At 37.8% G+C, this 27,554-nt stretch overlaps 2 protein-coding genes across 9 annotated transcripts in view; one reads left to right on the forward strand and one right to left on the reverse strand.

Moving 5' to 3' along the window:
- The first annotated feature begins 2,599 nt into the window (after positions 1-2,599).
- Positions 2,600-26,713, forward strand: GNPDA2 (glucosamine-6-phosphate deaminase 2). 4 transcript variants are annotated; one of them, XR_010916839.1, is made up of 9 exons: positions 2,600-2,685; positions 10,063-10,226; positions 10,612-10,713; positions 11,275-11,457; positions 11,806-11,990; positions 13,710-13,884; positions 17,957-18,069; positions 25,597-25,723; positions 26,407-26,713. XR_010916839.1 is itself a non-coding variant. In XM_067531249.1 (7 exons), exons 2-7 carry the CDS (start codon positions 10,103-10,105, stop codon positions 18,016-18,018), a joined length of 831 nt encoding a protein of 276 aa, XP_067387350.1. In that variant the 5' UTR covers positions 2,600-2,685; positions 10,063-10,102; the 3' UTR covers positions 18,019-20,704. The 4 variants fall into 4 exon arrangements, 1 of the variants encoding a protein (XP_067387350.1); XR_010916841.1 differs by lacking the exon at positions 2,600-2,685 and adding an exon at positions 4,107-4,460; XR_010916840.1 differs by lacking the exon at positions 2,600-2,685 and having other exon boundaries at positions 8,623-10,226.
- Positions 22,609-27,554, reverse strand: part of GUF1 (GTP binding elongation factor GUF1) — a 39,037-nt gene continuing 34,091 nt past the window's right edge. For 4 of the 5 annotated variants that reach the window (XM_067531244.1, XM_067531245.1, XM_067531246.1 and 1 more), the window contains 4 exons: positions 26,528-26,629; positions 25,198-25,317; positions 23,892-23,928; positions 22,609-22,950 (listed from right to left, as the gene is read on the reverse strand). In XM_067531244.1, the coding sequence (XP_067387345.1) occupies positions 22,813-22,950; positions 23,892-23,928; positions 25,198-25,317; positions 26,528-26,629 (397 nt within the window). In that variant the 3' untranslated portion in view covers positions 22,609-22,812. The remainder of the gene's footprint in view (positions 22,951-23,891; positions 23,929-25,197; positions 25,318-26,527; positions 26,630-27,554) is intronic. The other variant, XM_067531247.1, reaches the window with a different exon arrangement.

The following is a 27,554-nucleotide window of genomic DNA, read 5'->3' on the forward strand; positions in this document are numbered from 1 at the left end:
GGTGTGAAAAAAATATATAGCAGAACTAGAAGAGGTCCAAAAATGGGCAACAAAAGAAGTTAGAGGCATGAAAAGAGAATGCAGCTCTTAAAAAAGAAAAAGAAACAACCAACACATAACTAACCTGTGAAATTCACAGACACCAGAAGTTTAAGTAGGATTTAAAAAAATGGTGACTATTTACATGGATAATGAAAACATCCAGTTATGTTAGGTAGAAAAACATGTAAAGAATATAAACCCTCATTCTTCAGGGTATAAGTCAACCACAAACTGAAAAGGAGGAGAAAAATCTTCCCTATGGGCAGGTTGGTCCAAGAGTTACTCGTGTACCTTCTTCTGAAGCATTTTCTGGCCTCTGCAGATGGACCACTGAACTGATGCAATATGGCAATTCTTACATTTTGTAATAAGTCTCCGAAGTTACAGAACAGTTTGAAAAGTATCTAACAAATGGCACAATGCTGCCATCTCCTGCCTGTATCGTGTATTGACACCATGAAAGTTACTTCTGACATTTTACAATATGTTGCATAAGTATCTAACGGTTCCTCTCGGAAAAGTTTGGGTTGTTTGTTTTTTTTTAGATATTAAACTTATCTAATTATATGACTATCATATGATACCAACATTCACAATAAGAACAAATACCCTCAGTAGAATGTTGCTATAAATAATCATGCTCTGGGAGAGCATGAAGAATTGTATATTTTTATGTTATATTGCTATCTGAACATGTTCTCACACTCTCATTTCTCTTAAATCTTTAAAATCTTTTAAATTGTTCTTTATAAGCAAAATTAAATATTTAATCACAAAGGGACAGGTTTGTAGAGGTACTTAGGTACTGTCCTAGTCAGTGCCCCATATGCAAACTCTCTAAGTGACCTGCTGCCTAGCAGAATTTTCAGAACTGGGAAAGTGTTATGTCACTGGCTATCACCTTATTCATCTTATGGAGGTTGAAGTTTCAGAATTCTGGGATGAGTGCTGTCCTGTCTAACTGGATATTTTCCCCAAGCGAGGCAATCTTGAAAAGCAATGACAGACTGGTTTGCCCTGACACACAGATGTCAATCTGACAATTCATCTACAGTTCTCATCACTGTCTTTTACTGTTTCAGCCCTTAAATTGACAAAGATATTTCCACTATCTAGTGCAATGCTGAAGTTACACTCTTCACCATCTGGAATCCCCCCTCCACTCCAGTACTGAAGACCTCAGGCTACTGGATAGGACACACTCTGCTCCAAAGCAGTGAATGTAGTTTGTGTGTATAGAGATTTCATTTAGAGTGACTTAGCTGGTGCATATTAATTTCACAGATAAATTGACTAACTTCTGAGCTTGCAGAGTTCAATAGGAGGCATTGAACTCTGTAAAACAGCAGTTCCTAGGTTTGCATCTGGGACTGGAGATATTGGCTGGCGGGTCATTCTATTGCAGAATCCCATGAGTGGCTGGCCAAAAGCTCTCACTCACTACAATAAGAGCCACTAATCTGCAAGAGGGGGAGTGAACTGGCCAAGGAGTGGGTGGTTCACAGAGCAGGGCAAGTGCAAGAGGGGCTCCAGGAGTGAGGGACTGGGGTGACACTGCGATATACCAGACCAGATCACAGAGAGGAACCATCACACTTTAGTAGTCATGATTTTTTAGTGTCTAACAATGAATTTAAGTTCCCAGGACCATCTTTCCAAGGTGCTGTGCAAGCTTCCTTTCAGGATGAGGAAAGAGTGCTCAGATATATTGATTATTTTATGAAAAGTCTTCACCCACCGCAGACGATATGGTGCTTTTATCACTGATTAAAGAGCTCTGTGTACCTGGCAGGCTTGTCCTGCTCACAAACAGAAGTTGGTCCAATAACAGATGTTACCTCACCCGCCTTCTCTAACACGCTGGGACCAACAGGGCTACCATAACACTGAGATTTCTAAATCTGTGTCTGTTTTCCACCCACACACCGAGCTTAGGCCTGCCCCCAGTCCAGCTTCCTGCAGCAGGGCTAGCAGGCTGGTTGGGCTCAGGGAGTTTCACACTCACACAGGGAGCTGGGCGCTTCCTGGTTTCCCTTTCCCAGCACTTTATTTGGTCAAAGGAAGCCTGAAGCTGCGGGAACTGGCTTATTCGGGAGGCTTTTCCTTACTACGGCCAGGCCCTTCCCCACAGCGCGGGCCCCGGGCGTTGCCTGTTCTGAGCTCGAACACAAGGACCTAGGCCCAGCCTCCTCTCCAAAAAGTCCCGCGCACCCAGAGGCCTGCTCTAAGGCACGCCGCGCGCACCAGCACACTGGGTTGGGAGGGGAGCCGGAGCCCCGCCACACCCCGCCGCGCCAAGGCGCGCGCACAGCACGTCCGGCTCTCGATCCAGCCCCCAGCTCCACGCGCACGCTGCAGCCACAGAAACCCGCCCCCACACGCTTCAGAATCCCGCAGACAGCCACCGTGCCCAACCCCGCCCTCGCCTAAACTGCCCGCTCCTACGGCTGCGCCACGCGCTGCGCGCTATGCTTTTAACTCCTCCCTCCCTGCCCCAGAGTGATTCTAGCGCATGCGCGGCACCGCCCTGGGGGAGGGGGTTCATTTCTGGCTTTCTTCTTCCTTCCCATGATCCTGTGTGTTTCCGGGTCACGCTCCCGCTTCAGCTTGAACTGAGACTGGCCCGGTGTCGCTTTTAGTTGGGTTAGTTCCGTCCCCGGAGGCGCGGGGAGTAGCACGGCGCAATCCCGGCTCTGGTCGCCGGCTGGGGGGGGGTTCCCTCCTTGTCACTCTGGCGGCGGGGATCCTGCTGCCTGTGAATGCTGCTCCCCCTCCCCCCACCTTCCCCCCGCCGGGGATGGGCCGTGAGCCGGGCCGGTGGTGGTGGGACTAGGGGCGGTGCGGTGCGGTGCGGATCAGAGGGGAAGAAGCAGTAGGAGTTTGGGGGCCGTGGTGGGAGGGATCGGGGCCGTGGTGGGTAACGGTGGAGACGTTGGGGGAGGGGGTGGGTGGATAAGGGGGGTAGCCTTGGGCTGGCGCTGCAGGGGGCTGTGGTGGTGGATCACAGGGGGTCTGCGGGTGTTGACCTGGCGCCGGGAGGGAGAGGTTGGTCTAGGAGCGAGTGAGCCGGGCTGTGGTGGGTAATGGGCTGGGCTGTGGGGTCACTGGGGTACAGGACTAGGTACCTGTCACTGAGGCTGCTGAATGAGGTGGTGAGCCTTTTTTTTTTTTTTTTTTTTTTTTTTTTTTTTTAAGGCTAAAAATTCCAGAATGGGTAAACATGGATTTGGGGGGAGGGGGGGGTAGAGACTTTTTGATGTAAATCAGTTTTTTTATTTTAAGCTACAATACGTTTTTCTTTTTAAACATAAGCCTCTTTAAAATGAAATCTGAATTTAATGCAAAATATGTTAAGGTCTAAACTCATTATGATCTCTTAAAACAAATAAAAAATTATGCTGAATCCATAAGTCTCTGTCAAAAGCTTTGAGTTAAAGGTTGCTTGTCTTATAAAGAGAGAATCTGGGGAAAACATTCAACTTTTGAGGTCAAGCTGTATAAGTACATCATGGCTCAATAGGCCATGTACTGTATTAAGGGCTTGATCTTGTGGGGAACCCAGGAACTGTGCTACTGAGTGTAAAGACTGGCCAAGGTATCACAGGCATTGGAACCTCATCTCTGACTCCCAGGGCCATTATGTATCTCGTCAGGATCATCCGCTGAGCCCACCTTGGTGGTCTCATACTCCTATTTTATAGCTTCTCACTACCTGAGCTGTGATTGGCTCAGATCTCAAATTATGAATATTAATAACTCCACCCATCATGGAAACTTACTCTCCAGTTTATGGAAGAATATTGATTTGCCTGGTAACTACCAGCCCTTCCTTTCTGATGGTTCTGGGCACTTCAAGTAAATGGCCGCCTTCTGTCTCCTTGCATGTGTATGTACAGATACAAACAGAAATTCATTAATTTCTCAACCTCCTTCCTCTGTCTCTACACAAAATACTGCAGTGCAAAAGGCATACAGGTTACATGAGCAGAAATCTTGGATTGTTGGTTCTTTTGTTTTTCTGGGGTAGGGTTGGGGGCAGGGTGGGATGGGGGAGTTATGTCAGAAAGGAGAAGGAGCAGAGTGTGCAACCAGAAAGGCGCAACAGTGGTGTAAAGGATAGTGTGGGAAGAAGGGACAGTGTTCTTCAGAATGTAGCTTCTAGTATTGATTTCAACACCTGGAGCCTGGAAGAAAAAACTGCCATGGCTGCAGGTTGTAAAAAAAGACCATATTTGGGGATATTTTCAAGAAATTCTTGTACCTTTGGGTAAAAGAGGAACACATGCCAAATGTAAACAGTGTAACAAGGAGATGCAAGGGCTAGTTGTCAGAATGAAACAACATAGAAAAATGCTCTTCAGAGGACAATGACTTTGAAGATGATGATGTGGACATGTCTGAACAATCAGGATCTGCTGGTTAGTAAACTTATTTTTGCACCATTCTTATGGACTATCATGACATACTATGTTAGTAAATGATAACTTAAATGATTGTCATGAAATTGTGTTTTGGCTGGAGTACTTATGAATTTCAAAATGTTTGTGTTCAAAATATATTGGTATGTGTTGTTGTGAGTATTAGTCCATTACATTTTTTACTGTTACCACCTGACTTCTGAAATGATTTTTTTTTTTTTGTTGCTCAGTATAATCAGACATTCCACGTGAAGATTTCCTATTAAAAGTATAGTTTTATTAGGCTTTTATGAATTTTAACATTTTTCAAGCTGTTTGGTATGTTTTTTAGAGATAAGGGTTTAATCCGTAGATTTAGATCATCCTTATGCTTTATTATTTTCCCTAAAAACTGGATTTAGGATAAATTGTATAATTTAAACAATGGCAGAAACAGCTGCAGTGGGAGGAAGGGAGGAATCTTTCCTTTACAATTTTTTTCTAAAGCAGTACACTGAATAGTAGAGAGTGACAGTGACTTTTTTTTTTTTTTTTTTTTACCATTTTGTTTCAGGGTCCAGCTTAGACATAAGGGGTTATAAACGTCCATCATTTGCTGTGTCTGCGACTTCAGAATAATCTTGTACTACTGGAAGTGTGTTCTAACTAAACATACAACAGACAGTAAAATACCTGAATCAAAAAAAGGCTTTCTTCATCACCCAGTAAAACCTTGGATGAGTTTATAATCAGGACCTGCAAATTCCAGCAAGGCTCTGTAGATGACAAAATTGCACAGTTCATTCATGCAAAAAATTCTCCCTTTCATCTTGTTCAGAGCAAACATTTCATTGACATGGTTCAGTCATGACCAGGCTACATTCCACCCCATGAAGCAGACATTTCTGGAAAATTGTGGGTAAAGTATATGAGAAGGAAATTGAACAGTGCAAAAATATTAATGAAAAATTCATTATTATGAGTCTTGTTGTGTAGAGCAATGTACAGCATGATCTAGTAACATTTGCTTGCGTGACAACAGAAGAAAGAGTTGTCTATCTTACAAAAACATGGATGCATCAGGAAATACCCATATAACAGAATACTTAAAATCTGTAACAAATTGTGAACAAAAATTCAAGTGTCAAGTGTGTAGCTTTGTGTCACAGTTCTACAGATGTATCTAAATGAGAAGAAATCTAAAAGAGTATAGTGAGAGGAACCTGAAACTTGTAACATGAGTGCAATGTTCATTGGATACATCTTTTAGCCAAAGATTTAAGTACAACTCCAGGAATAAAGGAAAATGTTGAAATTGCAAAATATTTTCGTAACTACTTTGTTTCAGCTTCACTGAAGAGAGCAGAAGGATCTAAAATAATTCTCTCCCCCACGATGTACAATGGAATTTGGTGGTTGACTGTTTTAAGCTATTTATTAAGAACTAACATATTCTGATGACAACTTGTGAAAAAAGTTTGATCTATTTTGTCATGATAATCACAACCAGAATAGTTAACATCGGACTAAAGAGGAAGGTAGAAGATTTGCTGAATATACTGAACCTGTTTATATAGCCTTGGATAAACTTCAGAAAGATGGCTTGTGTGGTTGATGCTGTTGTTGAAATTTGTAAACAACTTCGAGACATTGAAGAAAGAAATACCCAACAACAAAGTTAAACTGAGGAAGTAAAGAAGTGGGTGGACCAAACACTTAATCCACCCAATTTCTTCTTGTTGGTATTCTCAACCCATAGTACCAGGGGAGATGCCTAACTGCTGAAGAAGATGCTGCTGCTATGACATGGGCATCTAATAATCACCCATCAATCATGCCAACCATAATAAATTTCAGCCTGGAGGTGAACCATTCAAGCAGTACATGTTTGGAGCTGATGTTTGAAAGAGAGTCAGTCGCCGAATTGGTAGAAGTCACAAGCTGAGTACCTAGAACCAGAATTTGTGGAGGTGCTAAACCAGCTTTTGACCGAAGTAGCCTCTTCTGCAGGCACAGAATGAATGAATTAGTCCAAATGAAGAAAACATTTGAAGTTGAAAAATCAATTGGGAGTTTGAAAAAGCAGCAAAACTTGTCTTTCCTTTCCAGTCTGTGAATAAAAACAAGGAGGGAGGGGATGAGATCAACTCATTTTAAAAGTTTTAAGGACAGCCCAAGTAACTTAGGAGACTGTCTCATTTTCAGGAGATGTAGGCATCTAGGAACTTAAGCTCAAGACATTTTCATTTAGGCCAGTGGTTTTCAACCTGTGGTCTGCAAACCCAAATATCTAAGATTTCCAAAGTGTTCCACAACTCCATTCAAAATTTTGCAGGGGTCTGCAAATGAAAAAAGGTTAAAAACCACTGATTTAGGCATATTTGAAAATTTTCCTGGGCTGACATGAAATAATCTGTTTAATTTACTGTCTTCAGTCTGGGCCAGCCCAGGGTGCCATGGTCAGGAGGCAAGGAGCTGGGCAAGCCTGGGGTGCAAGGCTGCAGAAGGGATCTCAGGGCAATTTAGGGGGAGGCATTGGGGGCGAAGGGGGATGGGGAGGGGCACCAAAATACAAGTTTACCCAGGGCGTCATTTTCCCTAAAGCCAGCCCTGTCTACAGTTAATCCCTTGGTTTCTTTAATAAATTATTTAGTTCATAGAATCATAGAAGATTAGGGGTGGAAGGGACCTCAGGAGGTCATCTAGTTCAACCTCTTGCTCAAAGAAGGACCAACCCCCATTGTTATGAATGTGAAACATGTTTTGATAAGAGAAGTTTCTCTATCCAAACTATAAGGTGGTTTTGTTTAATAAAAATACATTTTTATATGATGTGGGTTTAATTATATTTCAGTTATCATCCTAATACAGCTTGACACACACCAGAGCATAAAGTTAATTATCTAGTAAAAGAGCAATATATCATTCACCACTTTATAACATATTAAAATGTACAGTTAATAAGAATCTGAAAATATTAAGCTATATAATTACTTACAGAAATATATATAGTTATAGTGTATCCTCTTAAGTAATAAAAAGAGGTATAAAAATAGTATAAAGGCTCTATTTAGTTGTAGAGCAACATTTTTTGATGATTATATCAACCAAAGAGACTGCACCTTTCTTTAGAAAATAACTGAAGTACAAATGAAAAAGTTGTTTTAAATGGAGGCTTTCCACTTGATTTCAATTGCTGATTTAAATCCATCCTGAAAGATTCAGTATGGCCAGGTGTATTTGTGTGTTACTCCGTGGTTTACCAAACGTGGTTCCTGCTCCTCAAAGACCTTGAACCTTCTTGATTTTTATATTGGCAGGGGAAGTTAACTTTCCATGTATGTGTTACTTCAGCCCTCTCTGAGTGTGGTACAAACAGGATTAACAACAGTGAATTTAATAAGATGTTTTGATACCTCATTGTCAAAAGTTATGTATTTTTTCATAGGTACTAATGAATGGCTGAAGGGAATTGATGGTGTGAGCAATAACATTTCTTCCTAGGTGGTTACTAATTTATCTGTGGTGTTTATTGATATTATCACCTTTAAAAGAAATAGCGAACATTTTGGTATTTTTTGTAGGTGACCTATATAGCTACGCACACATACAAAATTCTACATCACTCCCTATGTTACTTGAACTATCTCATTTTTCTGTTCACCATTTCTAGTGTGATACAGTCTGTAAATATTGATATAGGTGGCTCTTGATTTAGGACATAGAATTAGAAGGGGCCTCTTGGGTCTTTGAGTCCAGTCCCTTGCTCTCTTGGGCAACCCTGTTATATAATCCTATTCATAAACGTATCAAGCTCCATTTTACAACTAGCTAAGTTGCTTGCAACCCCACCAACTCCACTCCTATTAAAATTTTGTTCCAGAACCTCACTCCTCTGATAGTTAGAAACATTCTTTTAATTGACAGTCTAAATTTATTTGTGGACAGTTTGTGTGTTCTTGTTGTTATTGCTGTTAAATATATCAGGGAAGGAGAAGGGATATTTACAGACAGCAATCATATCCCCTTTCAACTTTCATTTTTTGCTAAACAGCCCAAGCTGTTTAGGTCTTCCTCATAAGTTCCCCTCATGAGTTCCCCTTATCTTCCTTAGTAGCCATTCTCTGCACCTGTGTCAGTTTGAATTAATGTCTTGAATTTGGGTAACCAGAATGATTTGCTAAAGCTCTATAGAACTTCTAGATAGTGCAGCTGTAGAAGCTCTTCCAGATGTGTGTGGTTTTGGTCTTTGGGAGAATTTAGTATACAAGCTCTTTAGTACTAATCTCTGACATCTCACAGCCTGACTGTTAAGTGAATGAAAGTAACATATAATTTCCTCAGTGGGCTGACACGGTTAAAGCACCTCAGTATCATGGCCACCGGTACATAAGGTACCAATGTGGCAGTCATCACGTCTGACCACCTTTGACTGTCCTAACCTGATGGGTCAGGTACCCATTTTGCAGTTGGAGGAAATGAAGGTGGACTTTCAATGTGAGAGACGCAAACCCACAACTTTCAGGTTTATAGTCATGCACCTTCACTACTCAGCCACCACAGCTGCTAGGCAGGTCTTATTGGATATAAAGAACAGCTGCTTGCTTAGCCATATTAGAGGTGCAATTACATCATGTTGTCTTCTTCCAAGCATGACCTCTTCCTCATATCAGACTAAAATACCTGTGAATATTTGTCATGGATTGAAACATACATTTGTCCAAAATCCAGGACTTGCTATATTCAATCCTGGACAAATGCCAGAAAACACTGCTACAGAGAAAAAAAGTGAACTACTTTTGAGGTCTAGTATCTTGTGACACACCTTCTCTTCTTTCCAGTGGGATAAAGCATTTTCTAGCTTTAGCAGGTCATGTGCTATTGGACCTTAATGATATGATTAAAGCTGCCAGTCTTTGGCTTTCACTTCCTGGCGTTGATAGGGAAACTAGAAATAGAGAGGTAGTGCTTGTCACTTCTTGATTAACTTCAGGCACTCAGGTTCAACCAGTTATGGAAGAGCAAGCAGATACTGAAGAAAAAATGCCCCCATCTTCCTGTGTGTCACCAATTAAGGGTCTAATCCTGCAAGCATTTATTTATGAGTGGCCCCCTTAAATTCATTTGAGTTCAGTGGAAGTACTCATTCATAAAACTCCATAAGTGTCTGCAAGGTCGAAGTGTAAGCCTTTAAAACTTTAGGCTCTAGAGTTGTTTCAAAATGAAAGAGTCTATCCTTTCATTCTCTTACTCTTTCACAATTTTGCTTTGTGGAGTATGTTTCTTTTTTTTTTAATTATTGGACCAATAGGTTATGTATACTGATGAAGTTTTGTTTTCTGAGCTTCTGTAGCCTTTTTTAAGTGACCGAAAATGTTTCAATTTGTTGCTGAACTGGAATCTGAGGGAAGACATTACTTGAAATTCCCTGTAAAGTATTGACTCAGTGCAAGAATAAAAACATGCTTTTGTCTATCCTCCATTATATCCTAGAAATGTGAAGCTTGATTTTTACATCTGCACAGTCTTTTAAAATAACATCTGAGTAAACTAAACGTACTAAATTTGTTTGTTCTGTCCCATGTTATGAGACTTTAAAAAACTGTTTCAATGTTTTTCACAGGTTTAACTTCATTTTCTCCTGTGAGCTGTTCACCATCATAATGAGACTAGTAATTCTTGATGACTATAATTTAGCAAGTGAATGGGCTGCAAAGTACATCTGTAATCGTATTGTCCAATTCAAACCAAGTCAGGGAAGGTATTTTACTCTTGGTTTACCAACAGGTAATAAGTTTTGTTGTAAACTCATGTAATTCAGTAAATAATAGAAATGTTTGGTGCCTAGTTAACCACGGAGATAGGTGTCTTACAAATAGATAAGTACAAGTTGCATAAGTGTTCACACATGCCTATTTCAAACATCAAATGTTATGTTCTTGTAAATATTTCAAAGTGTCAAAGTTTTAAAAAGTGAAAAAAATCTCGTTTTTTTTCCTGGAGAGAAAGCTAAGGTTTTTCACAACTTTAAATATGGAACGGACACTAGGTTTACAAACTAACAATAGTGGAATCTGACCTGTGAAGAGTTTATGCTTTATGACTTTGCAAATACATCTAAAATGTCTTACTGGCATACAGAACAGCAGAATAATAAATTTATTTTATACAGGGAGCACACCTTTGGGATGCTACAAAAAACTGATAGAATATCACAAGAATGGAGATCTTTCTTTCAAATATGTAAAGACTTTCAACATGGATGAATATGTAGGTAAGTTATTTCTCAAATATTAAGAAATACTGCATATTCTCTAACTTTTTTCTGCATTAAAACTATAAATTGCTTATGTGTGAATAAAACACAGGACTGAGAGTTATGAGTTTCATGCCTTTGCTACAAGTTTTGTGTAACTCTACACCGGTGTCTTTATCCTCTTTGCCTCAGTGTCTTCATCTGCAAAATCAGAATAATACTTACACAACTTAAGTGGATGTTGAGGCTAAAATCAATGGTTAAGTGTTTTGAAACTTTCTTATGGAAAAGTATTTAGGAACAGATTATTGGGCCGAATTTTCCAGTGTCTTGCATTGTGTGTAGTCATGTATGCCTGTGCAAAGTGAGTGTAAAACACCATCCGCTGCCTGGTGTATACATAAGGTTCAAGAAAGTGGAGAATCATATTCATTCTTTAAAACGCTTCAGTTTATTTGATCCAGGGAGACAGATTTTAAGAAACTGCATATTTCTTGAACACCATCTTTTTTCATGTAAATCTGGAAGTATAATTTTAAATTCAATCCATTTACAGTTTACTTTAAATGTTGTTTCCAGGACTTCCAAGAAATCATCCAGAGAGTTACCATTCTTATATGTGGAATAATTTCTTTAAGCATATTGACATAGATCCTAATAATGCTCACATCCTTGATGGGAATGCTCCAGACCTACAGGCAGAGTGTGATGCATTTGAAAAAAAAATTGAAGAATCTGGGGGAATTGATCTGTTTGTTGGAGGTATGAGGAAATACTTTAGCAGTGATCACGTGTCATGGTTTTAATACATGTATTGAATCCTTTTTCATTAGCACTTCCAAAACTTACTAAAAATGTATTTCATTTTGAACCAGACAGTTTAAGAAAGGGAGGCTTCTACTGCTAACAAGGAGAATCAGTGTGAACCTGACATTATAGAATTGTTAGTGTCCATATTTTAATAACTAATTTAATAGTATACTAGTTTTGACTCTTGCCTTATTTTTTCATCAAGAAGCAAGGAAATAAAACTCTATCATGAATCTTTTCTTAAAATATTTGTAGCCTTATCAGAAATCCTGAATAATTTATTTTTTATGTCTTGTAAAGGCATTGGTCCAGATGGCCACATTGCTTTCAACGAACCAGGATCAAGCTTGGCTTCAAGAACAAGATTGAAGACTTTAGCAATGGACACCATTTTGGCAAATGCTAAGTACTTTGATGGCGACTTATCTAAAGTGCCAACTATGGCACTAACAGTTGGTGTGGGTACAGTGATGGATGCTAGAGAAGTAAGAACTCATTGTTAGTTTAATTTGCATGTGTCTATATTCAGGACACTTAAGACAAAGCTATGTCAGTATAGGTACATACAATGTTACTTTTGTAAGTTGAACTCATACTTGAGCTAATGCAAAGATATTGAAATGAATAATCACCAGTTAATAGCATGTTCCTTAATCTGCAAATAAGTTTTAATAGCTTTTATTTATTAATTAGAGTTTACTTAAATTAGCCATCTGGTAGTAAGCAATTATTGCAAGTTTTTGTAGCTTTTTTAGAATGCTACTAACGGATACATTTCTTAATGGTGACATGTAATGGTCATTCTTTGTAGCATAAACACAGCAACAGTATCAGTCTCTTATCATTGAGGTGATCCATTGAGAAGGCCCGTAGGGAGTAAAGGACCCTTTTTAATAGTGTCTGATTTTTCAGACTTCTATGTTCATACCAATAATACCTTTCCAAACCAGTTCTGAACCAATTCCCCAGCATTGCTTTGTATATATGGGGAAAGTGTTTTCTGTGTCACCTCAGGGCAAATTTAAACCAATATAATTATACTGGTATCATGCCTTATATGGACACATCATGGTATTCTGGGTTTTCTTCAGTTTAGCTTATGTTGCTTTAGAAGATAATTGGTCTATACCAAAGAATACCACATTTACAGCAAAATAGTTTGTTGACATGACTGACATATTGGTATAACTTTAATCTGTATAACCAGTTAAACTTTCCTTTAGAGACCTCTGTGCTTTTGGAGACCTCTTTCAGATGAGATTTAAAACAGAGATCCTAATCACTTATAGTAACTATAGAACTAGAATTCTTCATTTAAAAAAGAAATAGGAGTGTCCATCTAAGTGCCTTAGACATATTCTCATTCATATTGTCTACCTAAATTCACCCTGTAATTTTAATAGGGAGTTATAGAATTAACCAGTCTGAAATTATTGCTTAGGTTTCCTGTGAACTGTTACTGTTTCTTCCCAGAGGTAGCTGTTTCTGTGATGACTAAGCTTATCCTGTGTATAGTGTCTGTATTTTTTAAAAGCCCCCTCTGGTTTTATTTAATATAAAAATGCCATAAGATTTTTATTATTAGGAAAACTTCTTGTACAACCAATCTATGGAACTGTGAAATACGTGTTGTCAGGAAATGTGCTGTCCCTTACCATGACAATAAGTACGTTACTGGTACAGTTACTAGAACTTGCTTATACAAGTCACCTTTAGTAACTCGGTAGTTAGGTGCTGTTTGAAAGTCTAAACCAAAGGAGTTTTCTGGCATACCATCTGACTTTCACTAAGCACTACAGTAATAATAATAATAATAATTAATGAATACTCTGGCTAACTCAATGTTACGTTGTAGGATATCTAAATGTGTAGGTGTGTCATTTTGAGTGATGCACTTCTGGCAGCTCTTGGCCATTAGGTTTTTTGTTTTTTTTTGGCTGACCTCTCATAAGCATGGAGTTGAATGGGAACATGTTAGTGCGTGGATATTAGATATGATGATGGACATGTTAAAATATGCAGAAATATTTCTCTGAAAAGAGGTAGGTTTTCAGTAGAATATGTGTTAAAGAACTGTTCGGCTTAAGATGCTTAAATATTGTGGGCTTCCGTTATCTAATTAGTAATTTGGGAATTTAAGGTAAACTGAAAACTCACTTTTTTTCGTGTGTGTGTGTTTTTTTGTTTTTATGTTCATCTTCCAGGTTATGATTCTCATAACAGGTGCTCATAAAGCTTTTGCCTTGTACAAGGCAATTGAAGAAGGGGTCAATCATATGTGGACAGTTTCTGCTTTCCAGCAGCACCCCCGCACTATCTTCGTATGTGATGAAGATGCTACTTTAGAACTAAGAGTTAAAACTGTGAAATACTTTAAAGGTGAGCACTGAATCAAAACAGAATAGGTTCTCCTTGTGTGAATAATCAATTAAAATGACTGAGTTAAATCCTGGTCTCCAAGTGCACCATGTACAATTGAAAATAGTTACCCTTCAAATATGAAATGTTGAACTCTGTATTTGAATATAATATTACTGTGGCTAAGAGGCTTAACTGCATTTCTTTAGTGCAAGAAGAAAGTACAGAATCCTTCATTAGTATGATACAAATTTTCTTTGAATTCTGTCTTCTTTGCTATTTGCAGTTTGATCTATTAGCCATATGTTCATCAACAGCAGCATCTTGTAGACGTAACTTTACAGGACCTAGCTTGTTGCTATAACACACTGATTTCAGAAACACTGGAAAGTGACATTCAGGCATAGAAAACTTGATAAATAATGGAGATTAATCCCAAATTATTTCAAGCTGCTGCTTCCACTATGATTTACGGTATTTCTCCATTTTACTTATTTGTCATGCATTGTTCAGTAAACCAGAATTTTGAAGTTTAAGGCCCAAATTTGACACAAACTTTTGAAATCATTTGTGAAGACATTTTGCTTACTATGTGTTTTCTATAACTGAGCCTGAGCTATATAATTCAGTGAGATTTTTATGTTGATTTTACGTCAATAATTAAATCAAGCATATTTCGTTTAAAGCTGTTTTCTTAGCACTAATTGCATTACCTTGTTTTTCTTGGATCCTTAATGCACTTTCAGTGAGTGCCTTTTTAAAATTATACTCATGATGTAAATTGCTGCTTGTAACAAAGGTGGCTTCACAGCAATCAGGTTTGTTTTATTGTTCTCTCTTACTGAGAAGGCTATGGACATTGAGAATACGAAATTAATATAGTAATTTTCTCAGTGCTAATGTTACAATAGATAGAAACTGAAGTCTGTTTATTTTTTGAACCTCTTTCTCTCCAAGGCATGAGGACTTATTTTGTGGTGTCCCTGAGAGCTGGGCTGCTGGCTTTTTAACTTTAATTGAAATTATTTTTTCTTCCAAACACACAATTTCATGGACACTGTCAATTTAAGAAAAGCAGGCCACATTTTGGGATTTCCACAAACCACTGGGTTTTCTTTTTACCACACTATCCCCTGTAGCTCACTTCTTGACTTAAATATGGGTATCTCGCTATTTTGTGTATATTTTGGCTATTCATTGAAAAAGCAAATTTAGTGATTATCAGTATTAAACTTGTATTGAATGTAATTTTTATAAATAGTCTTTGTAATCTAGAATTTGTCAAGATTACCTGGGCATACTGAATACTAAAACTGCTCCCTTTGACTCAATGCACTAGTTAGCATAGCTCTTGAATAATGACCTTGTCACTTACAAATTTAGTAATATATAACTAGACTTATGACAGTAATGGGAACACTGCTTTTATATATAAAAGTGTATGTTGTGTGTATGATTGTATTCATGTTTTATTTCTTAATTGTTTGATAGGTTACACTATAGTCTACTGCTGCTTTGTGTATCTATATTTTGAAATACTGTTAATCATGTTAAACTTACTACTACTCACAACCTTAACTTATACATGGGGAGATAGAAGTGGTTTTCTCATTTGAGACCACAGAGGAAAGGCAGTGTCAGGCAGATTTAGTAATCAGGAATTCTTGGATGCATGTCTTCAGATCACTAACTCTTTTTGGATCCTCAATGGATATGTGTTAAAAATGACTATCATATTTGTTTGACTTACCTACCACTCTTTCAGCATCTCCAAAACTTTGTCATTTTTGCAAAATTTCAGATATGTGGTACTATAAATCAAACTATAGCACAATAACACCGGCATTATTTTTCATAGCAACTGGAGTAGCTAGAGTTGTAATTGTAGCCTCCTCCCCCACCCCTTCTCTTTTCACTCATTCATAGCTTTCCAAAAAATCTCACCTTTTGTGTTGCAATGTTCCATACTTGATGTCTAATTTTTTTTTTTTTTTTTTTTTTTTGAAACTACATGGGTTGAGGGAGGGGGAACCTTTCAGCTGCTTTTGTTGTAGAATGGAAAAACTTAACATATACCCAGAACAAATAACCACCCTACTTTAATCAGGTTACAGCAAGTGCAGCTGAACTGTGAAAACTGACATATAAATAATCCTCATAGGAATAGAATGAATGCTTTAAATACTTATGTTAAACGTGCTTTTAAGTTTATTTACCATGTGTACACACAGAAAACTTCTGAATCTGGATCATCTGCTTCAACTATCTTTAGCTTTGTGCCCTAGAATGCAATAGGGCTTGCACCATCTAGCAAATCTGAAATCTGTAACTAGAAAGTAGGTCCCCAGCTGATCCCTGTTGGGAGGGTGATTTTGATGGTAAACTCTGCTCCTGCCTCTGTGGAGCTTGTAAATATCAGATTTGTGCGTCTAAATGTGCTTTCCCTGAAATGCACATCTATTAAGAGGGAAATTACATATGTTTTATAAAAGCACCAGTGCAGTATTTACCAAAAAATAGTTATTTGTGCCTTCGGGAAACTCAAATTGGGGTGTGGTTATTTTTCCCTTTCTTCCCTTTTTTATAAAAGAAAACCAGGAAATCAAATGCGAAAAAATGTAGATGTAAGTTTGAAGTCTGGCTCCACTCTGCCAAACACACAGTCATTGCCAGGGGATGTTGTGAAGGCCAAAACCATAATAGGATTCAAAGAAGAACTAGACAAATTCATGGAGGACAGGACTATCAACCCCATGCTCTGAGTGTCCCTAGCTTTGGTTTGCCAGAAGCTGGGAGTAGAGGGCAGGGGGTGGATCACTTGCTGATTACCTGTTCTGGTCATTCCCTCTGAAGCACTTGGCCACTGGCGGAAGACAGGGTTCTGGGTTCGATGAACAAGTGGTCTGACCCAGTATAGCTGTTCTTATGTTCTAAGTGGCTGTATGTGTCATTGTGAGTTTCTCTGTCAACTATCTTTTGTATCAAACATATTCAGTTAACATATTCCTACTTATATTTTTTAACAGCTAGTCCTACAGATAGAACCTTGGCTCTGGGCTGGGATTTTTCCATCTTGCACATCAACACTAATAGTAAAAGTTTCTCAGAAAAAGTAAATGCTTAGTAAAATCTGAGCAACTCCACTGTCTTCAAATAATGTCCTCAGGAGAGCTTGTACAATCATATTGCCTTCCTTAGGTTCACACAGAGAGAAATGACTGAAACTTAGTAAACAATTCTCTTGATGAGGCACAAAATGGAATTGGATCTTTAGCTCACTGTGCTAAATGTGTTGGTGCTGCAGGGTTAACATGAGTGAAAATTAGTGGAAACTGCACTTTGACAAATTAATAGATGTCTCTGACTGACATTAAATAAGCAGATGCTGATCAAGTAGGTTCTTCAATATGGTTCCTTTTCAAAGTAATCCTTGATATAAAGTTGCATAATTGAATATTAAAGAAAATTCATGTTACTGCTTCTGTAGCAACAGTTAATTTACCACTTTGTATACATATATGTTCTACTGGTGTATTCTTGATCATTCAGATAATTGGTCTTTGCTCTGAGTGTGAGACCATGGAAGTGTAGTAATAAACCTTCACAGACAGTAATCCTTTATGTTAAAATTCAGGCTGTAATCAGCATATACAAGTATTGTATAATCTTAATTCCTGGAGGTGAAAAACTATGGATTAAGAGAACCATGTAACAATATTGTGCATTCCCTTTAACTTGGTCACAAATACACAGATGTCTTAGTCTTTTATCAGTGTGTACTTGAAATTGAATTGAAAGCTGAGTCTGAAATAATGGACCTGCATGCTTCATAGGTAGTACTGGTATAATGTCCAAGAATAACAGAGGAACAACATGTTGCTTCTTCTGCCTAACTGAATTAATAGCTAGCTGCCTGTGTAGAGATGTTTTTTCTCAAGTTGCTTTTAAATGCCCCACTCTGCTTTTCTCTATTTTTTAATGCATAGTGTTAGTGTATATACTTGTGAAGTAAAATCAGCAAATAAACAATGTAGAAAGAAAATGTGTGCTGATAACTAATGTAAAACTGGCACTGTTGCTTTTTCCTCCTAAGGTTTAATGCATGTTCACAATAAACTTGTGGACCCACTGTACAGTATGAAAGAAGAAAACTGAAGAAAGAAATGAGGAGGAACTCCATGTGGGTGAACACTGCAAGATTTTTAGGTAGCAGACATATTTACTGCTATGCAATATGCTGAAAACTGGCTAAAATGGGGAATTTTAAGTACTGTATTTTTAAGTCCAGTATCTGTACATTCACATTCCATATTTATACGGTGTCGTATTGTGCATTTTGTTTTAATAGTTTGTAGCTGTGATTTCATTGGGCTGTCACTGTCAACCAAGAACAGAGCAAATATAAATGGAAGTTACATACTATGCAAAGTAACAAAAACAGCCGTGTACTCTTAGCATACTTATCTCAATCTTCATTCCCTGGCTCCAACTGTGCAAAATACACTTCTAATTTTTTGTCTCTAAATATAGGCAAAATGCTTTTGGCCTTTCAAGTGTCAAATACCATGGACTTGTAATAACTGCACAACTTGGATTATGAAGCACTCTGTTTGCGTATATCTACTATACATTGCGCTTTTGCACTTGTTGCCTTAAATTAATTTTATACCAATAGCTTCTGGGCATCTAAGTCCTACTGTAAAATATTCAGGCAAATAAAAGTATGACAACAGTGCCTAAAAATGCAGTGGACCCCTTCAAACAATTACAATAACTTATTCAACTATGTGTATTAAACTTCCGACATAGCACTTTTTTGTTACATGGCACAAGGTTATTTAGGATTTTTATATATTGGTAATTGAGCTTTATAGATATTGAATACATTCAATATGTTACTTTGTGGAGATGACTTGTCTATTTGAATCAATTAAGTTGTGATCCAATAATTGTAAAGGGAGGTTAATTTCAGTAAGTTAATGCCTAAAAATACAAATGGCTAATACGGAAACAAGTGTGATTGTAAACTGAACCACTTTGCATTGGGGATTGCTATAAATGTTGAACTGTTACTCAGAATTCTATGCCTACTGTTACTCCAAGTAAAGCTTAAATTCCTTACCAGGTTTAAACTTTTGTTTGATGTGAACTGTGCTCTGAGAATATAGATTTCAGGTTTCAAACAGATGTTTAGAAAAAGGGTATTATGTCATTCTCTAGCTATGGGCAAAGCTAATGTGCATGACCAGCTTCTGCATGATAGGAGTAAATTCCCTTTTAAAATAGCCATTGGAGGAGAAGGACTGGCCTTAATTTTATGATCCTCTTCATCTATTGTAACATTTACATACAAATCTTGGCTTTCAAAATAGTAATTGTCCAAGTGGAAAAAGCTGAAATAATATTTTAGCCTTAAATTTATCATAAATGTGGGTTTATTTTTGAATGGGACCTGAGGCGTAAGCTTTTTTCCCCCTACCCTTCTCCTTTAAAACATACCCTTTGTTTGGTAAAAATATAATTGTTTTGACATTTTAAAAACAAATCAAGTCTACTAGCCTCATGTTAGCTATAGTTATACGGAAAATTAACCTTTCCTGCTTAGTGCTTCATATTTTTAATTCTGATTGCTGAACTGGTTAAAGAATGCTATTTTAACTCTTGCAGAAAAATTTAACATGGCGATATGCCCTACACTGACCTGAGTGTGAGAGAGTTTAGGGATTCGCCTACTTGTTTAGTACTGCAGCATTCATCTATCAGGTGCTAAAACTGGCCAAATAACTGCTGGTTTACATATGCACTTTTTCTAAAATAGCAGCCAGCGTAAGGGCATGAACAGGATTCATTTCAATCCTCCAGCTGAGAACACTTTCTCAAAGTAATAGTAACATGATTTGTTTCTAGACAGCTATAATTGAACTTTGTCACTATACATTTTTTTGTATTGTTTGGATTAGAGTAGGGGGCCATGTGTAACCTCCCCCTCCCTGTTCACTTTAAAACAATGCATAAAGCAATTTTCCTATAGAACCCGTTTGCCCAGAATCTTTTCAAAGGCCATTAATTACTCAATTTGCCTGGAGTGCATCAAGTTTAGCTAGAATCTACTACAGAATACAGTTGGCTTTTCACCTGTAAGAAAACTCTTCCCTCAAGTGATGTGCTATAACACTTCTACAAAGCCAGTCTGCCTCCTTCAACTGTGTGGTAGTTTTCTAAACTCACTGTTTTAGAGGGTGTTCCAAACGTTATGTTCAGTAAAATGAGGCATGTCCTCCAGTTGCTGAATGTGGATGAGCTCCTACAGATGGCACCTTCAGGTCTTACTCTGGTGTGCAGGGAGGAGGCAGTCCACTGACTTCCCAAGACACAAACTAAACCCTAATTATAACACACACACGGGAATACTCTCTGCCCAACATATATCTTTGAAACAGATGATAGATGATACCTCAGGAGCATCTCAAACTTGTCTTTCAGTTTCTTGCCATAAATTAGGTGTAGGTCTTCAATCTGACCCATCCAGTTCCCTTTCTCCCCAACTGTCAATTTCTAAATGATTGTGCTTTATACTTGCTCATGGAGCAACTGTCTAGGTTCTGGTGTTTCACTAATGTGGAGTTTGTATGTCCTTTTTCATTGTATTTCTTACATAAAACTTAATTTCCCTGAACTTCAGCCATCACTGATTCCACTGCCAGGATTTCTACTTGTTACCCCCAAAACCAGGCTTAAGCCACCCCCACAATGGCCTGCCTATATCAGTGACAATCATCAATTTGTCTATTTTGGTAAGTGAAAGGGGGTGGCCTGCCCTAGAGGAATTGGAGAACTCTCTAGAACAGATTAACTCTACATCACCCTTACAATCTAATGTAGAATGCTAACAGCAGATTCTTACTTAAACATTAAAACTATTCATATAAAACACATATATGCAACCATTCAGCTTTATCTCAGGAATACACATTCATATATCCTGTTTTTTCTTTATAGTTGTTATGCTTCTGTAGTCTTTTCCTTCTGTTTGGTCCTTCTACTCTGTCAGGAGAACGCTGCTGCTTCACTTCTTTTCTTCAGTAATTTCAGATCTTACTGATTTCAGCTTCTGTGATTCTTGATCTTAATGACTTCCCTATTACAGCATGCTCCCGCTCTCACTCTGATAACCTATGACTACCACAGACTGACTAAGCCTGTCAGCGCTCTACCTTATATACAGGTTTTGGCCTATTCTGATAGGCATGCTAATTGAGAAAGTAACCAATCAACCAATCATTTTTAAGCCTTTCCTGAGTGGTCTGTTCTTATGGTCCAATCAGAGTCTCTGCACATCTGTCAGTCAAAGCCAGACCTGTTTGAAAACTTGTGCTATTCTCCACTGACCTTCACCTTAGCCTGCTTGTTTTATTGGCCAAATTGTTCTAAGGCCATCATTTTGGTTTCTTTGGCTGGGACTCCCTGCGGCAACCATCTTGTCACCAACTATTTAAAACACACTATTTATTAAACCTTTTTATAACTTAACAATTACTTATTTCTATGCACCTTAATGTTATGAGTTGCTGTCATCACTTCAATTTTACTAATTTAAATATATTTAATTTCAATCTTTCTCCATGCTTCAAGCTAATAGTGTCAGGGCAAATGCTCTTCATGCTATATTCCATGCTATATACAGGATAGAGCAGCTGAAAAATCTCTTCTATCACTTAGACATAAGTTAGTAAGCAGTTTGCTTTTAGTGTTGAGTGCAAAGACTGCATTGAAGAAATCTTTTACAGTAGCCACGGGCTGGTCCTCCAGGGCTGTTTGCACTCGGAGAAAACCTGTGTTAACTTATTCTTTCCACATTTACTTCCAGCTGAAGGTCTCACTCAAGGGACCCTAACCAGTTTACCGTAGTACCTAGGGACTGAAATCATGCATCAGGGCCCCAGCATGTTAGGCACAGTACAAACTTCAAATGTAAGCCCTCTGGAGCAGGAACCAAGTATAAGATCACATAAGAGGTACATTAGAAGGTTATGTTTAAAATACATGTTTTATGTAACATGTAAAATTACTGTTTTCTTGTGGGACTTGGATTATTCCTTATTAATTGGCCGGGTGTTTAACATACTGAAACCATCTATGAAGTCCTAGGCTCTTTGAAGGAAGAAGGCTAACTTTATAGAGCTTTAGAAATGGCGTATATTTGAACTGATGACTAAAGTTGGAGAAGACAACACTATCTGAGCTACACTAATAGTCAGAAAAGATGGGTTTAAAAAGAGTTGATTTAAAAACAACACATGGCAAATTTAAAATAAAGATGTAATGAAGAATTAGAATCCCTAAACAGAGTAATTCATAGCTTTCTGTAACATGCTATACCTGATCACAGCAACTTCAGGAAGAAATACAAATGAAGGGCTGTTATTTTGTAGTAGTTATTTAAACCAAGTTTCTCAAAACTGAAAAAGGGACTTGTTTTTAACTGAATGAGGACAGTGCCTGGATTAGGATTATATTTTATGAAATGTCACAAAAAGCCACTTGTTCACTCAAGTACAAGAGGTTTTGTAATGTTGGGCACACTAATGTATATTCATAGCATTAATAATATTCCTAAATGCTAAGCAGGATGAAACTTTTTTAAAAGTATAGTAGCAAAACATTTGGATTCAATGTCACCCACAATAATTCAAGTTGAATTTCATTGCAACATTTGCAAGCATTTGTACACATTACAAAATAGTGTTAAGGTAATAAAATCAAATGTATTTATTCTTCCAATTAAAATTTGTTCCCAGTATATCTGTGGCCATATGTACAATATTAACATTAAATATGACAAGTCAAGCAAATATCCCTCCAGCAATAAATTATACATTAAATTCATCCTACCATTTGCCCAGAAAAAGCTATATAAAAGCATCAGAGATGCATATTTTTGGTCTCCAATTATTTTTCAAATTGTCTCTTTAGAACATTTATAAAGGCATCTTTTGGCACTTCCACATTGCCTATTTTCCTCATCTTTTTCTTTCCTTCTGCTTGTCTCTTCAAAAGCTTCATTTTCCGTGTAATATCTCCACCATACTATTAAAAGGAAAGATGTTTACATTATTTTGTATATTGTACAGATAGTACAGTGAAAAAAACCCAAGATTAAGAACTGTGCTATACAGTATCAGTTGCTATTTAGCAATCTGTCTTTTAAAAGACCAATTATATTAGATGTAACCTAAGTCATTCTAATTCCTAAAAGTCATCCCAAATTTCCATTATTTAAGGAGGGGAGTCAGTGAATAGCCTATACTCAGGCATTTACCCAGGCAGGAGCTGGTTTCTTCCATTATCTCATCTATCACATGAACCTGTCAAGAGAGGCTGTACTGGTTTGATATCTACCATGACTAAGAAAAATGAAGTGTTCTTCTGGAACTTATCTTGTCCTTCGATCCCTCACAAGTGTAAAATATTTTCATCTAATTCTCTCTAGCTCTGTGACTAGTTAAGCATTACATCCTTTAATTTGTATTCCCTTAATTGATCAATAAAAAAAGCAAAAAAGTCAAGCTAATCACAACCAGTCTCTACAGCGGAACTGTTTCACATTATCAACTCACCCAAGTCATTTGGGAAAGAATGAAGGATGGTGAATTTAAGGTTTTTATGTATATTCTTTAATGGGTAGATCTATTGTAGATGTGCAGCTTTGAAGAAGCTGTCAATTTCTCTGAACCACAGTGTAAGTACAGTGCAAGCAACCACAACAGAATGCAAAGGGGAAAATTGTATTCTAGAATGAAAATCTAAACAACATAATTAGATAAATAAGATGACTTCGTCGATGGAGCTTGAAAGTGAGAGGGACAAGTGAGCCAGAGAAAAGCTAAGTGCAAAATGGAAACAGTGTGGTGGGGGGAGGGACTTGGGAGAGTAAGGAGATGAACCATATCCCCCTAGCTGGGCCACTGAGTATATTCAAATGTGAGTGAAATCTGCCCTCAACCCCCGAATAACTGAAAAATACCTACACATTTTGCCAGAACATTCTTTCTGTAAGCTTTCACTCTGTAAGAGAGAAGATACAATATACGGTCTGAATACATCAACATGACAGTGCATGTTCTACATGTGAGCCTTAATATATTCCATGAAGTATCCAGTACTAACCCCAAATCTCTGGGCAGCAAAATATGTTGAGGTAATTTTTCTAGGATGCTTGGGTATTGTTATACCAGTATTTCTTTTCTTTTCAAATCCTCCAGTATCAAGTTCAGCTAGAGGGTGATCCTCCAACTCTGATATTTTTTAATTCTGGAGGCATCTATTAAAGGGTATACATAAAATAACTGGCACATTACAATCCCTCTTCTAGATAAACATCATATCTGTGACTTATTTCAAATAGACTTTAATACCCGAAGTTTACAAAACTGCCACTAGGCAAAAAACAAAACCTTATGGAGCCAGTGGGACAGTGTTATTGCAAATGAACTGATGACAGTGGCCTTCCATCTGTATGATTAGCTGATTAAATATGTGCTATGATTCTTACTTTTCATACATTTTAGCATATGTTACAGCAGTGTTCTCAATCTTTCCACTTGGGACCCAAAAGCCACCCATGGTTACTTACCACAATCCAAATCCCACAATTCTTTGTGGCAACAAAAGCTGACTGCACTGGGGTAATGCCAATAAACCATGATTGGCTGGTTTGGAGTGGGAGTAGGTGCTGGCAGGGAACAGGTGGCTTGCCTAGCCTGCATTACACTTCCCTTGAAAGGAGTGAGTATGTGGGAACAGAACTCTGCCTCTGCTCAGTCCCTCAGGTCCTAATGTCCACCACCTATTTAGCAGGCTGACCTTATTTTGTCGGTGGGAGATTATTCTACCCATCCCAGAAGTCACTCCCTTGTAATTCACTTCCTGGTTGTGCTTGATCCATTACAAAAAAACATAGTTATTAAAAAAACATATTATACAGTTTTATACTGAATAAAGTTACAATATGACAAGGTTTTCTTCAACTTTATTGATATTAAAAGAATATTAGACTCAAATCTGAAGATCAAATATTTGTTTTATTTTGGAAAAGATGGGTACTATATAAATGAAAATAAATGTAGGCCACCACAAGTAATTTTCCCACTGGATGCAAAGGAGGGGCAGTACCTGCTGCTGTTTTCCCTCAAAAAGGCTAGACTTTACAACATAAACCTGTTTGCTTATGGCTGCATGACAAATTTTAAAAATATTTAAGTAAATAAGATAAACATTTCCTCCTCGTAATATCTATAAAAGATAGCGAAAGCCAGGAAAAAAGGTATAACTTACGTTTCCCTTGCAATGACTTCACTGCCAAGAGTAGCCTGGATGGCTATCTCAAACAACTGTCTAGGAATAGCATCTTTTAAACGTTCACAGATGGCTTTACCAACAGCATATGCTTTGTCTCTGAAAGGGAAATTTACCTTTGTTTTTAGAGACAATAATGCACTCTTAGAGAGAAAAAACCTATTAATAAGAGAGGCTAGGGAGCCCATGGAAAATTCTGAAAGCCAGAAGATTAAATCAGAGAGTTGATGGCAAGGATGAATAGGAATGAAAATCTTGCTGGAGCAAGACAGTTTTGCTTTTTTGTTCTTACCCTCTGAAGTTAAGAAATCCAAGAATTTAGGAAAAATTATAGTTTGTCATGACAGAAACTAACTAAAGTATAAATATGAATTTCAGCAACTACTGAGACATCCTGGAAGGAAGAGAAAAATTAAAAGAAGAGAATTAAGACCACTACTAAATATAGTAGTTGGAAGAACAAGTTATGAAGCCTCCATCAGAAATAAAAGCAGCAAATAGAAAGGTAAGATCCCACTGAGGAATGCAGAAATCTGGAAATACCAGCTTCCTTGTCGTTATTACATTTAAGAAACCTGGTTCATTAATCTAGAATTTAATATGTTATTTTGAAAATGTTATTTTCTGAGATAATGGAGATGTTTCTGTCTCCATTTTGTAAATGTTTGCCCTATATATTAGCTCCTATTTTCCCAGGCTTCTGCAACCTCTTTTCTCACCTTTGAGGCCTTCAAACTTACTCATTTTCCAGATCTCATTAGTGAACTTACTTCCCTCACAGCTCAACACCAGCATCCCTCTGCAACTTCAAAATTTTGTATTTAACATCTCATTAGAGAATTAAACTGTGATAATAGAAAGTTTACATGGCAATGATGTAATTGGAGCATGAAACAACTGACAACTTTTAATTATATATCTTTGGGTAAATTTGATTCCCTTATTTTCAACAATCCTCTCTACAAGATGTGCGTCCCCCTTTTTAAATTTTTTTCTTATTTTAAGATCTCTTCAAATGATTAACACTTTTTCCTTAATGTGAACCATTTGCTGATAGGCAGTTACGCTGTCCTCCTTTTAACATCTTCTGCTTCCCCTTCTTCTAGTTAATAATTTGCATCTTTCTAAAAATCACAAATGTGATTCTTAATTCTCTCCTAATTGTAAGACATCTCTTTTCCTTTGCAGATCATTCCTGAAGGTGACTGCATGACGAAATCCTCATTGCTCTTTCACTCGTATAACGCTGAAAATATAAATAAGAAGCCTTTTCATTCACTGATTGGGATTTTCCAGTTAATCTACTTACTTGTGTACAACAGTTGTCAGTTCTTCAACAGAGTTTCTATTTAAAAGAATATTCATTTTGACAAGGTCTGCTGCCTGGTATCCTGCGTCTTCATAATCGAAACTAAAGGAAAAAAGTTTAAAAGTCAACTGCAACCTTGTAATTAATACTATATTCTCTGCTCCAGGAATCTTTTAGACTTTTAGCATTTGTTTTGTTATACACATTTTAATACAAGCCTTGGATTTTCATTACAGTACAGCTACTGCCATTTTTAACTGTATTTTAGTAAATCAGTGCTCTCTCCAAAACTGAATTATAAGTACACGGTGGGCAAAACCTTGCTCTAAAATGCTGGCAGACAGGCACCTTTTCTTCTAGCTACTGAGCAGGGGTAAGTCAGGACACACCATCCCCACTGGATTCTCCAGGAGCCACTCAGGGATACTAGATCCAAGAAACCTCTTTCCTACCAACCCAACATGAGAGCAGCAGTGTGAGACATTCCTTTGGAGCAACCTTACAAGTTTCAGCCCTGGGGGCTTCCCCTCCAAGTCACTGCAACAGAGCCTCCATATATTCTGACATCATCAGAATCCTAAACCTCAAAACCAATTCTGGACTATTTTTTATATGCACTCCATTTGACTAATTGGTTGCTCTCATCCTAACCATGGTTCCCATGTTCAATTTGCTACCAGACGTGCCCCCCCCCCCCCCCCTTCATGCTTCTCTCCATCTCTCTTGCCTTCATTTCCACCCTCCACCACACCCCCTTTTTAATCATCTCCCTCCATCCTCCTCTGGTTCTCCTTCCCCGTCATTTTAATTCCTATCCACGCTCTCTCCTTCCCAGTCTTCTCTCTCCCTACCAGTTCAGCCACACAACGGGCAAAAAAACCCCAACACTCAATCATAATCCTATATTTATAAAACATATTTAAAGTACAAAACCAAAAACCTCACTACAACATGCAAAACCACCACAGGAAACTCGCAATCCTTGTCACTGTAAACCGCAGAGTTCTCGCTTGCTATGCATTGAATT

Source organism: Emydura macquarii, unplaced genomic scaffold (genome assembly GCF_026122565.2).
Source record: "Emydura macquarii macquarii isolate MOO-44397 ecotype Brisbane River unplaced genomic scaffold, CSIRO-AGI_Emac_v2 contig_3128, whole genome shotgun sequence".
NCBI classification, from domain to species: domain Eukaryota; kingdom Metazoa; phylum Chordata; order Testudines; family Chelidae; genus Emydura; species Emydura macquarii.

Coding starts and splice junctions, on each gene's coding strand:
- GNPDA2 (XM_067531249.1), top strand. CDS start 10,103: ATGAGACTAGTAATTCTTGATGACTATAATTTAGCAAGTGAATGGGCT. Junction 10,227..10,611: donor TACTCTTGGTTTACCAACAG/GTAATAAGTTTT, acceptor TATTTTATACAG/GGAGCACACCTTTGGGATGC. Junction 13,885..17,956: donor AACTGTGAAATACTTTAAAG/GTGAGCACTGAA, acceptor TTTCCTCCTAAG/GTTTAATGCATGTTCACAAT.